This window comes from Lates calcarifer, linkage group LG23 (genome assembly GCF_001640805.2).
Source record: "Lates calcarifer isolate ASB-BC8 linkage group LG23, TLL_Latcal_v3, whole genome shotgun sequence".
In the NCBI taxonomy this organism is placed as follows: domain Eukaryota; kingdom Metazoa; phylum Chordata; class Actinopteri; family Centropomidae; genus Lates; species Lates calcarifer.
The window spans coordinates 4,384,065-4,400,906 of NC_066855.1; the positions used below are offsets into that span (position 1 = coordinate 4,384,065).

Genomic DNA, 16,842 nt, shown 5'->3' on the forward strand with positions numbered 1-16,842 from the left:
CACACTGAGAGAAAGGCCCATTACTCAAAGATTATCACAGAGTCTGGCAGCAACTTTAAAACTCTGTTTTCCAGGATAGATACATTGTTAAACTTTATCTCAAACAAAGACTTTCTGAGCCAAGTCGCTGATTTAAAATGTGAAGATTTAGCCTGATTAATATAATTATCAGAGTTGGTCCAAGAGTTGGTAGGAATTTGGTTCATAAGAAAACTGGAGATGCTGCGACTTTTAAGTCTGCCTCAAAATTACAGATTAAGATTAAGATAAGATATATCAGAGAGGCAAACATTTGTACAACCTTGCTTTTTATCAGTAGCCTTCCTGGCTGTAACTGGCCTCCGTTTTTAATGACCTTCTTCTTCTGTTCTGTTGTTTCTGTTTGCATTCACTTTTATTGTTTTGGTGTTCTGACCTCATGACATTTGCATGTAAAACAGTTGAAATGCAATGCACATGAAAATCAAAGCAAAATTATTATTAATATAGTTATTTCATGTCATATACTATATGCATGGTTATTACTGCTGTGGGTAGTGAGCTAGTTAGCAGGACATGCTAACCTTTGCAGCTAATGTTAGTAGTAAACAGACCTATTGCCCCTAGATATGATTATTAAGCTATGATTGATGGTTGTCTGGGGGAGGGGCTTAGAAATCAGTTGATAAAGCCCTTCGTCTTCTGCAGATAGCTAAAGTTGAAGAGACATAACTGTAACTAACTACAACAAATTTATAAATACTCTCTTCACATTAGCTTTCCCCACCCATCTGGATATCTACCAATATTTGAATGTCATTTCAGCTTAAAAATCTCATTACCAGTTTGTTACAACATGCTACACAAACAAAGTCAACCGTGAAAAAGTAACCAGGAAATCCATCTCTGCCTGTCCTAAGATCATGTCACTATCTATTTGTTTATCCCTCAGAATGCATCAGCAAACCAAATTAAAACTCATATCTTTGTGCTCCAGGCTTCCCAGTTTTATTTCCAATCAGTGAGAGAATTATTCAGCGCTATGTGACTAGCGATCTGTTATATTTGTAAAACCGTGAGGCTGCATTACCAACACGGGAGGGTACAGTAAGGACGAGATTAAATATTAATTCTGTGGTCATTTATCCTGCACATTCTTATTTATCTCACCTGCTAAAAGTCATACAGGCTGTGCTGGGCAAGAGCCCTTATTTCTGTTGGTCAACTATCAAGACACAAAAATACCAGCACTAAAAATACATTTCAGGCAGTGTAGATCAACTTTTAGAAATATATATGTATCAACTTCATTCATATTCAAGTTTTATACTGCCATAAATCTAAATATGTAATTAGCTGCTGCTGCTCCTTGGTGTTATCATTCACACCGGATTTGAATAGAGCATCTGCCTGTTGCACATGTGGGATTCAGGAGCAGATTGGGGGTCAAATCTTGTATGTTTGACACTAAAACGAGACTTTATTTAGCTGCTCCAGGGAGGTTTATACTTGGTTCATCAAGTCAGTAATCCAACTGCAAGTTGTAAATGTCACTGTATTGCTCCTCTGAGTCCTCTAGAAATATTTTATTCAACAGATGACCACTAAGAACCTGCAAACAGAGGTGAAAAGGTATGAACTGAATGGAAAACATTTTAGCAAACAGTTTCTTATTTACACATCAAGCGGACATGGAGCAACAGTAACACTAAATGTCCATCCAATATCCTCTCTCTTTTTAGCTCTGTTTTGGTCTCAAGCTAATTGCTCAGCCGTGTTCACCTATTACTGAATTCTGCATTCATTTGGTTCTGAGGCGGTAGCACACAGTTGGTGTTTAGTGCTTTTCCATGAAAACAGCTTCCTGCTGTGGCTTAAAGTGAACGCCAATGAGACCAGCGAATGAGTGAGAGTGCACCAACAGTACAGAACACCAAAACAATGAGCTGAAAGATGCTAACACGCTCTGTAGAGCTGAGAGGAACTGCACTCTTACACTTACATACAGTATATAGTTTCCTGATGGACAACTTATCCATTACAACCACAAAAACACAGCCACCAAAATTATCCATCATCCTCTGTGGGTTTTACACAGCCAACTCTCGCATCAGCTGAGAAAAATCATTGTCATTGTCATAATTATTAATAAAGTTATACTTGATGTCGTATAAACTATTTCTAACCTAAGAACTTTACCGACATGGTCCAGTTTTTACTACAAGTGTCAGTGTCCCTAAAAGAGAAAGAGAGAGAGAGAACAGTGATGTCCACTGCAGGTCCATTAATTCTGGAACTCTCTTATTATTTCCCCTTTTCTCCTCACGCTCATCTTTCAGTGTCTTTGAAGGCAGAAGGTCTCTTTTCATCTGCAAAATGCCAACGTGAAGCGGATTGTCACCAGCTGTGCTTTTTCTCTGCGCTTCTCCTGTCACATCCCTCTCTCTCCCTCACCCTCCCTCCCCCGTCTCTCTCTCTCTCCGCTTCTCACCGCGCTGCTTCGACAGGCTGCCGAGCCAGAATTATACACCAGGTCAGGACTAATGAGTGGGTTTGGAACATTTTCTCATATTTATCGAGATGAACCTGCTGATCCTGAGCCTCTCCAGCCTTCTTTCTTATTCGGTTTGTTGTCTCCCAGTTTTTAGAGGGGTTCGTGGTTTCGCTCGCTCTCACTCAAAACTACCTTCAGACTCAAAATGACACTCAGCCCTCAGACTCACACTTCAGACTTTTAATATCACACGAAATGGAAATTTTGGAAGGATATATTTAAAAATAATGGGCATCCTGGAGACTCAGATGACACCTACTTCATCCTTGCAATGAGTGTAACCTGAGACCTTTGTTGGCATTTCTTTTGTCTCTACTTCTTTTCTGCTGCAATCAAGTAAAAGTTTAGAAAGAGACAGTGATAATAATAATCACCAAATTTCAGCCTCTTGGTCTGCTTTAAGACATTTTCTATATTTAACTGTCACTATATTTTTCTGCCCCACTTGGTAAAGACCTACAAACCCCCTTTTCCCCCATCAAATGAATAACACGATTGTCTTTTAGCAGCAGTCTTGTGGAAGACACATTCACTGACTTTCAATTACTAAATATGGGATATAACTGGCCTAATATGGAAATCTTGTAAAACGTTTCACTGGGGGCAGAGAAATGGGATTTGTGCTGGAAGTGAACATTGGTTCTTGCAATTGTAAGGTAATGGAGGATATATCCTCCCACATCTCAGGCAGACAAAGGGATTTGCTTTCACCGAAAATCTTTCCGACCTTGTTCCGAACCCATTTGGAGGTGTAAATTCACCACGCTTCACTCTCAGAAGTCAAATTTACCCCAACTCCCTCGATAATTTCTTCTGATCCATTACCCAGCATGCTGATGTGTTGTGTTGTTTTGCAGCCGCCGTGCAGCTGCGTCTGCTGCAAAACATACAATCAACCGGAGGCAGACCGAACTGACATAGAAGAATTTATTTGGTAAACAGGGTTTTATTTGATTTCCAGTCGTGCTGCGGTGTACAGTAGTGGAAAAAACGATACTGTGTTCATTAGTTTGTGTGCATTAGCAATGGAATCTAATGGTTTATGCATACAAGGCCACCAGCGGAGAGGGCGCAGATGATTTAGGATGATGCTTGTTTTATGGAAATCAAAGCAAGAAATAAGGAAAGTTCTGGTAATGCACAGACGCTTTCCCTCCTTCTGGTTGCTGTGTCCTGTGGTTGTCTCTGTCAAGACAATTCTGCGCCTCCCTCACCCTCCCTCACCCTCTCTCTCCTTCGATCTTTCTCCTTCACCTTCCCTCCATCGCCGGCTCTTGTTGCTGTCAGAACGCATTAGGACGTTGCTAACGAGTGACTTAAATTAGTATCCCCTGCAGTCCTATCCAGGTGCGGGTAATGAGGTGGGAAGACAGGAGATTGGGGCTCCTCCTCTGTTCTTTCACTCACTAAACAAGAGAGGAAGATCATTCAGTGTGTGCAAGCAACACATCAAAAATATATTTCCCTATGTCCCTCAAGGTGTAACGAGGTTATATGCTGGTAAAATGACAGATGAAATGAGCTAAAGCGAGTGGAAAAACACACATTTTTTGGACTATAAACAACACTGCTAGATTCATGACAACTGTGATTTGTTATGTATCACTGTGGATTTATGGAAACCAGCGCTGCACTAACACAGACAAGCTTAATGATATGGAAATTGAAGTCGTAAGTTTGTGAAATGCAGTCATGAGTTCTCTTCTCAACGCCATCAGTTAGATCTGAGCTCTGACAGCTGATGGGCTGTGATCTGTTATCGTCCCTGTGGCCTGGCCTCTCACAGACAGGCTAAATAGGTGGTCTCCCTCCACTGGAGGTGGAAATGAATCCGGCCTCAGATCCCCACTCCTTTCTGCTCCCTCTAACACCCTGCTTGTCTCCCCCGTCTACCTATCTAGGCCATCTCACTTTGTTTGACGTGACGGGTGCAAGCAGCGGGTGTGTGTGTGTATATATCTGTGAGCTAAACCCTCAACTTTCCAAAACTACAGAATGATCAATTGTAGCACAATTTTATTGAATCCAATTACCTTCGATTCTTTCTCTGGCTGATCCGATGCTCTTGAAGGAGCAGAGTCAGCTAAACACTCAGGGACTCGCATTTTTCCAGCTCTTCATCACTGTCCATCAAGCCGCCATGACTTATAAGGAACAACAGAGGCCTTGACAGAGTGACATAGTCACAAATGATGGCCATCTGCCTTCCATGAAAGTTTTGGGAAAACTAATCGGATTATCATCTCTCCTTGCTGCCTCAGCATGTTTCTGGTCCAGGAGCTTTTACTGTTTGAGTTACAGCGGGAGAGGCAGAGACACGGACCTGGACTTTCCATATATACATGTAATAAGGTTCACTGGTTGTCTTGTCTGTCTGCTGGGTTGTTAAGCTGTCACTCCAGACATATACACAGCCTCTCCTGTCAGCCTCTGCACTCTTTTATTAAACCTTTTTTTTTCCAGGAGGGTTGCTGTGTGAGGATAATAATGTTAAATCAACACTCGCAATAATGCAGATGTTGTAGCAGCTGTAAACAAACCCTGGATCTGAGGGAATCTGATGAGAATGGCCAAAATTAAACTGCCATTTGAAAACAAAAGCACAACACAACATGAATTAATTATTCATTGAACTGCTATGTTCATTAAAGTAGTTACTATGTGATCTTCTTTTCACCAGTTTCTCTCAATCTGCTTCATCTACTTAATCATTCATTTGGTGACTTTCAATAGTTTCCATAATGAGTTCCAACATTGCCAAGCAAATATAGAACTTACTTGTTACTGTCAGTCAAATCCACATTTATATAAAGCCAAATTTCTCCTGGTAAGATTTTTGGTGAACTTCAGGAATGTTGAACATTGGCACAAAATACTTTTAGTTTTCAAATCTCAAGACTGAAGCAAAAAAACTTAATTTACTATAACTTATACACAAAATTAAAATTCCATTGTAAACATGCTGTGACTGCTTTGCTATGAAACACAATAAAATAATTGCTTGTTATTTGCTGGCCTGTTTGTTTAATCTGAAATGAAATTTGTGCACTACACAACTCCGCTTGCAATGGATCCAGTGCTGAAGGTTTGCCAGTTCATCAGACATAAATGAGGTAGATTGTTGAGCTCAGCGCTCTGCACAAATGTAGCTAACTCATATCAAAGTGTCTTCTGTTTGAATGTACTGGAAATGCATTTCAGCTGTTTCACCAGAGACTCCATTATCCACAACTTTTTACATTTCTATTTGTGTTTGAAATAAATATGTGTGTGTGTGTGTTGACTAGTGAGCTTTAAAGGTGTCGGAGTGTATTTTTTAAATTTGGAGTGTGTTAGGCTAGCTACTTCTCCCTGCAGCCTTCATGCTAAGCTAGGCTAATGGCCTCATGTCTCTAGCTCAATACTTAACAAGCAGACATCAGAGTGGTACTGATCCTCTGGATTACAGCAGCAGCAAAAAAAACTGTTCCCAAAAATTGTAACTATTCTTTTAACGATGTGAATATTTTCATCAGAATTATTTTATTATTTGTCCTTAAAATGCTCATAATGGACTCACAGGAAATAAGACTACACAAGACACCTGCCATGCTTTTGGAGTACTACAATGAGAACAAGAAAACAACATTTGTTAATACATGTTGTGTGGATATTGAGAGGACTGGGAAAATCTGGAGATAAGAAGCAGGTAGCTCTCTTGTGCGCATACCTGTGATCTCCACAATCAAATGCAGACTTTGAAGATCTGAGCTGACAAAACAAACGTGACAAATTACAGAAAGATCCATCACACACTACAGGATGAGCTGTCTTGCCAGAGTCTCATTGGAAGCTGATTGGACAGATTGGATGTGCTCCAGCATGTTGTTGTGGAGCAGATTGGTCCCCAGTAGCACCTGGTGCTTTGTCTCCACTTTAAACAGCTTCCGTCTTGGTAGCTGGCTCCCTTCCTGACACAAAACTCCCCCGTGGAAAAGAGAGAAGTGAATTGGTGTCTGCCTCCCTCTCAGGTACATCCTTCATCCCTCCACCTTCTCCTCTCCTCCCTCCTCCTCCATTCTCTACAGCAATCCGCTGCCCACTCAAGCAGCTGTCAAGGTGAGGCGGTTTTACATGGTGAGGCTCCAATGCCCTTGTCCAATTTCACTTTGGAGTGAAGCTGGGCTGAACATGCCAATCCTGATATTACCAAACAAATTAAATCACGCGGTTGGGCGCAGAGGAGAGTGAGAGTGCTGAGGATGCTGAGATGGTTGGGTGGAGGGCAGGGAGGGAGGGAAGGAGGGAGGAGAGGGAGCAGTTGTCAACCAGGTTGAACAGCTCACTGCCTGGTCTGATGAGGACATCTAAGAGGAGAATCATTAATTGACTCAGGAAGGAGGGGAGGTGGGAGACGCCTCCGTCACTGCTGGGCACGTCCATGACAAAGCCATGATGGCCCGCAATTAAAGGCCATCAGAGATGAAGCAGCCTCAGAAGGTGCAGGTGAACTACAAACCCCACCAGTCACACTGACAATCTACCACCATAACAACATGCTAATACGGTTAGCTTGCCATATAGATTTTGCATGCTAACATCTGGTAATTTGCACTAGGTTTTGTGATGGTACAGTACAACTGTATCCACTAGGGGGCATGAATTTTTGCAGCAAATGTAATGGCAACCAACCCAATATTTGAGACATGTCACATCACATCATCACATCAACCTCTGTGGCGTTGCATGAAATGTCAGGGAGTCATGAAATTCAGTAGGATTCATTCTCTGGGGAGAATAATTATCTCAGTTTCATTCCCTGTTGAGATATTGCAGTTGGACTGAATGACGTTACTATCTCTAGAGCCATGGCACAATGTGAGGGATTATATTAAACGTATCAATGGTGTGAGGTCATTCCTTGCATCACAGCCTCATAATCAGAAAATGAGAGTAAAAAGAGTTCTTCTTGCCGATATTCAACAATCAAACAGGGAGAAATCCATTACCCAAGAAACAGAGCTGCCAATTTCCCTACCAACAGTGTCCTCAATCGACCGGAGCAGAGCTTGCTGACTCCAGTTCATTTGACACATCTAACAAGGAATGATTTAGACCAGGGACACCAGGTGAATGCAGTATCTTCTTAGAAGACTGAAGTTGGAAAACAACATAATGCAGTGTTAGCTAAATGAGGCTGCATTTTGAGAAATAGAAGAGGTGCAACTTACTTTTTCTTAACTTAAAAATATTCTCTTCCTGAAGCCATCAGTATTGCTTTTCTGTCTCAAGCTACACTTACGAAACAGCTCAATGCAACAAGTTCAGGCCTGGTGGAGTTGCTGTTGAAAGTGAATCTGGGAAAGGTGGAGAATCTCTAACTTTAATAGAAGCAGATAAGGCAGGTTGGTTTGGTGCACCAAAAAGTATATTACAACACTTCATCACAAAATGACTCATGGAATGGACTGATCCTAACAGTACGAGTATCTGGGGGTGAAATTTTCTTCAAATAAAACTGGTTCACTGACTTACTCCTGCTGGCATATTATTACTTTTTCACTTATCTCAAAAAGCAGCAAAATTTATCTCATCACTTCAAATGATACCTGTTTTTTTAAGTTGATGCTGGAGAATCTGTAAAATACCTTCTGAGTGAAATTTAAGTTTTATTAAAGCACTGTTCACTGCTCTAAAAACTAATGGGAAACATATAATGTGAAAGCAGTCATGACTCAGATCTGAACTTGTATCCTGGCGACAGAAACGTCTCTGGATTTTCACTTTACAAAACCAATTTCTGAATGGAGGAAACTATAAATCACCGGAGAATCACCGGTGCTCATTGATAATTCATTCTCTTTATGACCTGGCAGCCCAAGCAAGACACTAGCAACTCAGCCAGACTTTTTAGAAATGTAATTTTACATGTATTTCAACGCAGCTAACTAGCTAATTAGAGTCTGTATTGTGGGAAAAACAGGAAAAACACACAGTATTTGGACATGGGAGTGTTCACAAGTCAGTCAGCCTTGATGCTATTCTTGTAGTCACAGCAGATTTACAGCATAAATTAACTATTTTGTTACATATTTGTACTACTTCATCGCCAAGTGAAAGCAGACACTACATAATGCACAGCTGTCATACAGTTAGCTCATTTGATTGTACTGGTGTTAATTCTGGATATTAATTTGACATAACTGCTAGCGATGGTGCATTTGCAGGCATTCTGCCAACAGTTTGTCACTTTACGACATGTCGTGAACGCAGCATAATGTCAGCAATCTTAACAAAATCTTAGCGGTAGCCTGTAACTGTGCTGTGGTATGGTAATGAAAAGACGCTCTGAGAAATTCAGCTGATGATACAACTGCTCTTACTCATCTTGGTTACTTGAAAATGTGTGTCCTGGTTTACCCTACACTGCCTCATAATGTTGTATAAGCGGTCAGTTCAGGCTATAACATCATCAAATTCCCTTCAGACAGACCCCCATGTTCACCCACATCCAAAATCCATCACTGGTAATTGACATGCTGGTTGCTCCTTGTTCTCTACATCATCGTCATCGGCGAGCATGTCTGCAGCTTTGAAGCACTGGATCAATGTGTGCAGCAGGAGCAGAAACGTTCACACCAAGCCCTACTGCACACAAACTGATTTCTCAAGCACTATGACGCATTAAACACAGCAGGAATCATGTGAATGCCTCTCAGCCAGCCACTCGAGTGATTAGAACATTTGATTTGACCAGGAACAGACTTCCCAATAATTGGAAAAGTACAGGAACCATAGTTAAGAGAGACTGAAAAATGGAGAGGAACCAGTGGATGATGTTACATGAGGCACATCTGAAAGAACAACTGAAAAGCTTAGCAACACGTATTTTTAGTTTTGCTACAAGAGACTAAAACAGAATTGAGGTCATTCATATTTCATGTATTTCTGTCCTACTCAGTACTGTTAGTTCACTTTAATATTGTTCTAGTCCAAAGCTGGACTCTTCCCTGTCCACCTGCAACCTACTTAACCATGTTGTACTGAGAGAGAGCCAAAGAAAGCCGAAGATAGCCACACGTCTTATCGCAATTAAACAAAGGAATACAGTGGGTTGTGTGGGAAATACTTGACACACTTTCAGCAACAACAACATATTTGTTCATTTTGCACAAAATAACACTGTTACAAAAGCACGCACTTACACTGAGTATGAGTCATCGTCTGACAAAGCCAGTGTGAAATACCCTTAATCAACACTTCATGCACACTTACACTAATACCACTTCAGCATGTCAGTCAGTGCCAAGAGTACTCTGTAATTAATCACGCTGCACTGCTTCACACTCAATTGCAGCTTTTGTTGGCAATTGGCAATAAACAATGAGAGGGAGTGATGTCGTCATTGTGATTTAATCTTTATGTGACGGCATCATCAACCCAGTAAAGGTGCAAATGTTACTTAACACAGACACGTTTGTGTCTTGGTGATGCAGCCGTCCTGTAGGTTTATGTGATGACCACATTTTTTAATTGTTCAGTTGTTTTTGAGAAATCATTTTTTTTTAAATCAAACAGCAAGTCAAGGGGCCCACAGTTTAATTGGTCCTAAAAATACGACCACAATGTCAACATGTGCTTGTGAATGAACTGAAGTATAAGTGACACAGTTTAACTGCTGCACGGTTTTCATGATGTAATGTTAGCTACTGCAGTTCATTTACTCACATGCTGGTGAAAGTGTCTTTGGCTAACATAACGTGTTAAAACAGTTTTGGAAATCACATGTATTCACTTTCTGGCAAAGAGGTGGGTGACGAGATTGATAAACATTCACAAATCTGTCAAAATATGAAGGAGTAACGCTCAGGTGGTTAGCTTAGCATAAAGACTGGCTAGCCTGGCTCTGTCCAAAGTTGACAACATTTGCCCAGTCGCACCTCTAAAGCTCACTAACTAAAGTTTTATCTCATTTTTTTACTTTATTATTTACAGGATATAAGACGGGTATCTTCATATCACACTCTCTGCCACAAAGGAAATTAGCCTATTTCCAAAAATGTTTAACTATTTTTTAAAGATTTGGACCACATCTTTAAATGGAAACTTCACTTCCCCTCCCTTTATAACCCAGGAAGCTGTACCTTGCTCATGTCCGATGTCTTGTTGGAATCCGCAGTGTCGCCCCCTTCTGGCAGTGAGAGTAATTACAATCCGTATTTGTCCTCGCCGTTGATTGCCTTCTTTTTCAGACTGTAATTCCTCCTCTGAATGCAGAGTTTCTTTTTTATCTGGAGCATCAGAAACAAAAGAAAATTAGTTTTGATTAGTAAAAAATGAAGGGTTTCATTATAACGATCACGCTGTTTTCACATTACTGTAACTTATTGTAACTTAAAGCCCTTTTGACTCTAAACCATCCTGTCACTCTGTACAGAGTGTATAAGTACAGATTTAACTCAGCATGTAAGTCGTTGATGCGCAGCTGCATCACTGTCACCAGGAAAAAAAAGTGACTTTGATTGCTTCCCATACTGCTGCGTGTACAGCTTGGGCAATTAAAATCATAATGGCAGATTTTAGACACAGAACTAATGAGCTCAACTCCTCTGAGTGGAAATGCCATTAGAAGTCCTGATGGGGCTCTTTCACCAAGTAACAAAACAAATCCTCAGCTGCTAGATATGAGATGTGCCGCTTCCCAGACTAGAGATCAACACACAGTCGTTATTTGATTAATACTGTTTGTTTACATAAAGACACAAAGAAGCTTCTCCCCCTACTGCGCTACAAGGCCTGATACAATGTGATGTATAATTGGATGCTGGGTGTGAAAACAGAAGAGTTGGTTGCATCCTGCTCTTAAATGATGAACTGTGAAGAGGAAAAAAAGTGGATTAGGGAGTTGGTGAAGTACTTTTCCACTCTGTTCTCTTTACTCTTAGAAAAGCTTCATCCATGTGTTTGTGGACTCAGTGTTACAACCACTATTCTGCGTATTTGCCTGTCTACTGTAAGTTTTCATCACACTGTATCCAAACGCATCTCCAGAGAAATATTATGACAGCTTAGTTGCCATATAAACCAAACAGTTTCTGAGAAATCCTCCCTCCTCCACTCCTCCCTTAAGCCCTTCCTCCTCCGCCCCCCCTCCAGCCATCCCTTGGCGGGGATGAGGATCATTGGAGGGGGAAGATTTCATCATCTGGTCCTGCCAGGATCTATTCCTGCTTTGGTGTGTCCTCTGAGATCTCTGCTCTGTGCCAGCGCTGATGATGATCCAGGCTCTACACCTCCACTCCCACCGGAGCACATCAATCACCTCCACTCCTCTCACACCACCAGGAGGAGAAAAACAGAGGAAGATGTGGGAGGTGGGGATGGTGAAGCCTTCGCTTCCACTTCACTCATACCAGGCAGAGAGTAAAAAGGAAAGGAAAGATGGAGGTGGGGTTGCGGCAGCCGTCACCTCTGCTCCTATACTGTCTATCAGCAGTCACAGGATGCCGAGGAAAGAGCCCAGAGGGCAGGTTATGACAGATCTATAGGGGAGGGCATATGTGTCTATGTGTCTGTGTCTGTCTGTGTGTGTGTGTGTTTTGCTGTTGTGGATTTCATATTTCACCTAATCTCTCTCAAATCGGAACAGACACCTGAGGCGTGAAATGGATGCCTGTCGCAACAGAGGGCACACACAACTTCAAACACAATCGCTCAAAAGGACCAAACAGGCTGAATGTGTGTCTGTCTCTGTCTCCATTTACTGAGCAACTAAATCCCTCCATCACACTTTGTCTCTACTTGACATGAATATCATTTCTTGTTACCGAGGAGACAGTGGTTGCAGGTTGCGGGGTCAGTCTGGCTGCTGCTGAAACTGGTGTGAGTCTGCTGGGGGAAATGATGCATCCAGTAACAAGCTGGTCGGCCACGTCAGTGAAATAACACACCTAATGTAGGTGCAGAGCTGCTTTGCTTTGTCAGGAGAGATTAAAACTGAGAAAGACGTTTTGTTCAGGGACAGAATTCTGACTGAAAAGTTCTTCACATGTACATTTAATGTAAATACACATGGTTTTGGGAGCTATGAAATTTTCTAGACATTCATGGTCCCCAGTAGACAAATCCTGTGGGCTTTGGATGGTCATGTTCCTCTGATGATGAATTCTGATGACTTAATTTTCCATCTACATTTCATAATGACAATGCACTTGCTAAATATCAGCATGTTAGCATTGGCATTGTTAGCATGCAGGTGTTAGCATTTACTCACAGAGGCACTAACATGGCTGCAGACGGTCAGTCGTGTTAAATATATAAAGACAATAATTTAATATTTTGTGTTTTCTATTCGCTTTGTGCAACGTTTTTGATTGTGCATGATGCATCTGGGAGGACACTTGACTATGACATCAACATACATTTTGTGCACATACCTTATCCTTTGTCGTGTTGGGCATTCGCCTGATGAAACATCCTAGTGGGGCCGTTTTCAGTCCAGGTGAGTTTGGGTAGTTGTAATCCGGTGTGTTCATACTCTCCATTTCTTCCCCTGAGACTTTTTTTACAGACTTTCTTAAAGCCTAAAATCACTCACATGCTGTAAACGCATGCGATTCACCTTTTCAGGTAGCCTGAGGCCTGTGCTACGAGGGTTATTAAGGTAACTTCCGGGGTAATTTAATGACGTCAGGTATGACCTCCCGATTAAGCCGGACAACAGAAGGTGGATATGTTTTACCCGGGTTCTGCTGCCATGATAATTTACATTTCATCTATAAACTGATCCGACCCGGACTGCGCAGGATGAGAAGAGAGGAAGGGATGATTCTCCACTCTGTATGTATTTATTTTTTGCATTATAGCCATATAGTCATATAGTACATGACAGGTTTAAGCGTCATTGTTGCATATGATCAGTATGAATAATCCTTTTAATACTGTAAAATGAGATTTATTCTTGTGAAGATTTTGTAGACTACCTCATTTTTTAAAAGTGTATTTAAAAAATGGTATAATTTTCATCAGTTACAGTTAATTTTATAAATTTAGATTCTAGAGAACATGTGACAACACTTTACCACTGAATTTAATCGGTCGGGAGTGTGTTGACAACAAGCCTCCCTGGTTTTGTTGACAGTCACAGTTTTACATTTTGCCGTTAGAGTCTCTTTAATGTTCCTCATTAGGCCACAGAATGAACGTGCGTCTTCTTTTACGCACAAACTAATCTAACAGCGACTCAACTGACCGACACTAATTAAAGGAACCGGGGTTTGTCAGCTCAGATTTCCCTTGATAATCTCGAGGTGAATCAGAGCAGGTTAAACTCCCTTCATGGCCTCGGGCAACTTGAAATCTCTTAGCGTCACATCCTGCACAAATACAGATGCTCAGCAGGGCGAATATAAAAATAAGTAAATAAAAAAGTGAAATTCATGGTGGATGTTGGAAACTACCTTATAAACCAAAGCGCTTCTTTTCTTCTGTGGCACAGGGAGGAAGAGAAATGTCAGAGACGGTGCGTAAACATGTTGAGAGGCAGAGCCTGTATATGTGGACCGCATAGAGGCGAACAGAGATATAACCTTTGTTTATGAGTGCGGGCGGGCCGGCTGACAGAGTGTATAAGTCAAGCGAGGCCAACCTACTCGGAGATCCACCGGCACGCATTAATCAAACACCAGGGGAGGAGACAAACGCCTCAGCACACCTCCACGGGACTTTAGGAACCAGAGGGAAGGAATGACCACAAGGTTATTATAGCTCCGCGAGACGGAGCCGCACTTTGATTCAACACCGCGAGGCCGAACTGCCTCTCCATAAATGTCTCCTAACTGTGAACCGCGAGGATGGCGGCAATAGACTTTTTAACGTCAGAGAACAGTTCGTCTGGAGTCATTTCACAGCTTGAGTTATTACCGCAATAACATCCAGGAGTGCGTCCTTCAGGGTGATTATGGCTGTGACAGTGATGCAGTAGACGAGAAACACAGATGGGGATTACTGGTTGTTATGGCTGTTTTACAACTGGTAAAAAAGACAACTCAGGAAGAAAACTAATTGAGAGTGTTTCTTTATGGTAATTAAAGGCACAGTTGAAATTCATTCTTTAATTTCATTGGTTGAAAGTGTCTAAATATACAATATAGTATAAATATGTGTGTGTGTGTGTGTGTGTGTGTGTGTGCATAAAGAAAGACTCGAGATTACAGGACAAAGAGAAAACACCTTCTGTATTAAAAAAGAGCATTTTATTAAAACAAAATGCTTATTTACAAGGCAACAGATAATACTTCTGTTGGAAAAGGCTTTGTACCTTTACAAAAATGGGGGAGGAATATGCATACATAGCCAGCTTGGGAATGATATTTGCATTACAGCAGATATAGCTTATGACAGTGTCAGTTCCACCCTGAAGTTTTACTTTGTCAAAACCAGACTGATGGAAAGACAAATGTAAAGTAAAATGGCTTTTGGAATAGTCAAACATCTTAATATAGTTCAAGCAGTGGATTTAAAAATAAAACTAAAGAGCTTCTGTTATTCACAGGACAATTAAATTCCTCATTCAGCAGGGATAAAGAAGCTACATAGTTTTCCGCTTAAATAAAAATACAAATTTGAGAGAACAAAATGATTTTTGGGAGAAAATGTATTCAAAGTAAGCTCTGGGTGCAGGTGAAATGCGACACAGCTAAAGCACACAACAGGATTTTTCCATCTCTTAAATTAAAAAAGAAAACTCCCTTTAGCGTGAGGAAGTGGCTCATTATGACACCTACACTAATGTTTGCACTGCCACATTAAAGACAGGGCAACTGGCCTCACACGTAGTCTCCTTGTCATTTAGTTATAAAAATAAATATAAGTTGAAGGAGGAATTGTGTTTTCATAAAAAGATCAGTCCAGGTATGTGAATTCAACTTACTGGCAGGCTGTTCAAACTACCAGTGTGACAGTCAGGGCCTTTGTTTCAACTTGATTACTCTGCCCATCAGGCTTCTGTTACAGTGAAGAGCGACGCTCATTTAACAGCTGTTGTCGTGTTTGTTAGATGTGTTCTAAAAGTAAACAAAAACACCTTTTCTTGCCCTGCATCACATCTCCTCCACAGTGTCTCGTCACCTCTTCCCCTCTGGTTTCTCAGAGCCAGGGGTGCCAGGCAGGGTCCATGCGACACAGGTTATCCAGGCTGTTTGCTGCAGCCACCAGTGTGTTGACCTTACTCTCCCCTCCCTCGAACTGAGCCAGGTTGTGGAGGCGGGTCATGATGGCCGTGACAGCCTTCTGGACCAGCGAGACCAACTGCTGGGAGTCCATGTTCTCTGGCTGGCCGGCCGGGGACAGGGGCATGGACGTGTCCTCCTGGGTCTTCTTGTGCCACGCGATGATCTCGTCACGGAGGACGGCCTTCAGGATGCCATCCACCTGTCAGACACAGAGGAAATGAGGATGTAGTTTCAAGAATTCATCTTGTTGAAACATGTACAATAAAACATTAAACATTTGTGTTTCAAAAAATTACACAAAACTGCAGTGGTGTGTAAGACTTTCCATAGCTCTGCAGTATAATTATATAGGCGGTAGCTAACGCATTACAGTTGCTCGTGAGATTCCTCGCTAATTTGATAACTGCTGCATCTATCTGATGTTCTGAATTATGTGTCAAAGGAATGCTGTTTATATGTTGAGTTGGTATGGCAGTCTCTTGGGCAGATTTTCCTAAGCTGTGTGTTCAAAATGTCCGTCATGGGAACGAGAGCAATGAAACACGATGAAACCTCAGTTTATAGAAAACTAATTCCAATCTCAAACACACACATAAAACATAGCTGTTAAGTCCAATTAAGGATGTGTCAATCATCCTTGGGGAAATCTCTGTGTGTGGGTAGCAGCTCATTGTGGTGACACAGAACTGAAATACATAACCATCCAAACCATGACGGGGCCGCAACACTGGCAATCATCACCTAACTAGGTACATGCTGCTCCCTGCCCTCAGCGAAAGTGTTTATTTGGTTTCAGGCACTAGACTGTTTATGGTTTAAGGCCTCACTATATTTGAGTGGATGATTGCTGTGTTTTTCTTGTGTTCCCTGGAAACCTCCATTTTCTTTGACCACAAGAAACACTGGCTTTTGGCACTCGTCGCACTAACTAGTTCACATTGTCGAGTGTTTTGTTTATTTGCATCTTGAGCACTCCTGTTCCCTCCACATCAACCAGACTTAAAGTATGAAACAGAGCTATACATAGGCACCACACGCCTGTCATTACTGCCCTGCAGCAGATACATTATACAGCCCTCTGACTGGTCCTGTTTTCAC

The 16,842-nt window shown here is 41.6% G+C and overlaps 1 protein-coding gene and 1 long non-coding RNA gene across 2 annotated transcripts in view; both read right to left on the reverse strand.

Moving 5' to 3' along the window:
• Positions 1-3,455: 3,455 nt before the first annotated feature.
• Positions 3,456-12,984, reverse strand: LOC108895301 (uncharacterized). Its single transcript, XR_001962938.2, has 3 exons — positions 12,949-12,984; positions 10,657-10,803; positions 3,456-3,939 (listed from the first exon to the last, which is right to left on the reverse strand). It is a non-coding gene; the product is annotated as an uncharacterized LOC108895301 (long non-coding RNA).
• A 1,760-nt stretch (positions 12,985-14,744) lies between these two features.
• Positions 14,745-16,842, reverse strand: part of LOC108895303 (transformation/transcription domain-associated protein) — a 78,978-nt gene continuing 76,880 nt past the window's right edge. The window contains 1 exon segment of the mRNA XM_018694028.2: positions 14,745-15,943. Within this exon segment, the coding sequence (XP_018549544.1) occupies positions 15,659-15,943 (285 nt within the window). The 3' untranslated portion in view covers positions 14,745-15,658.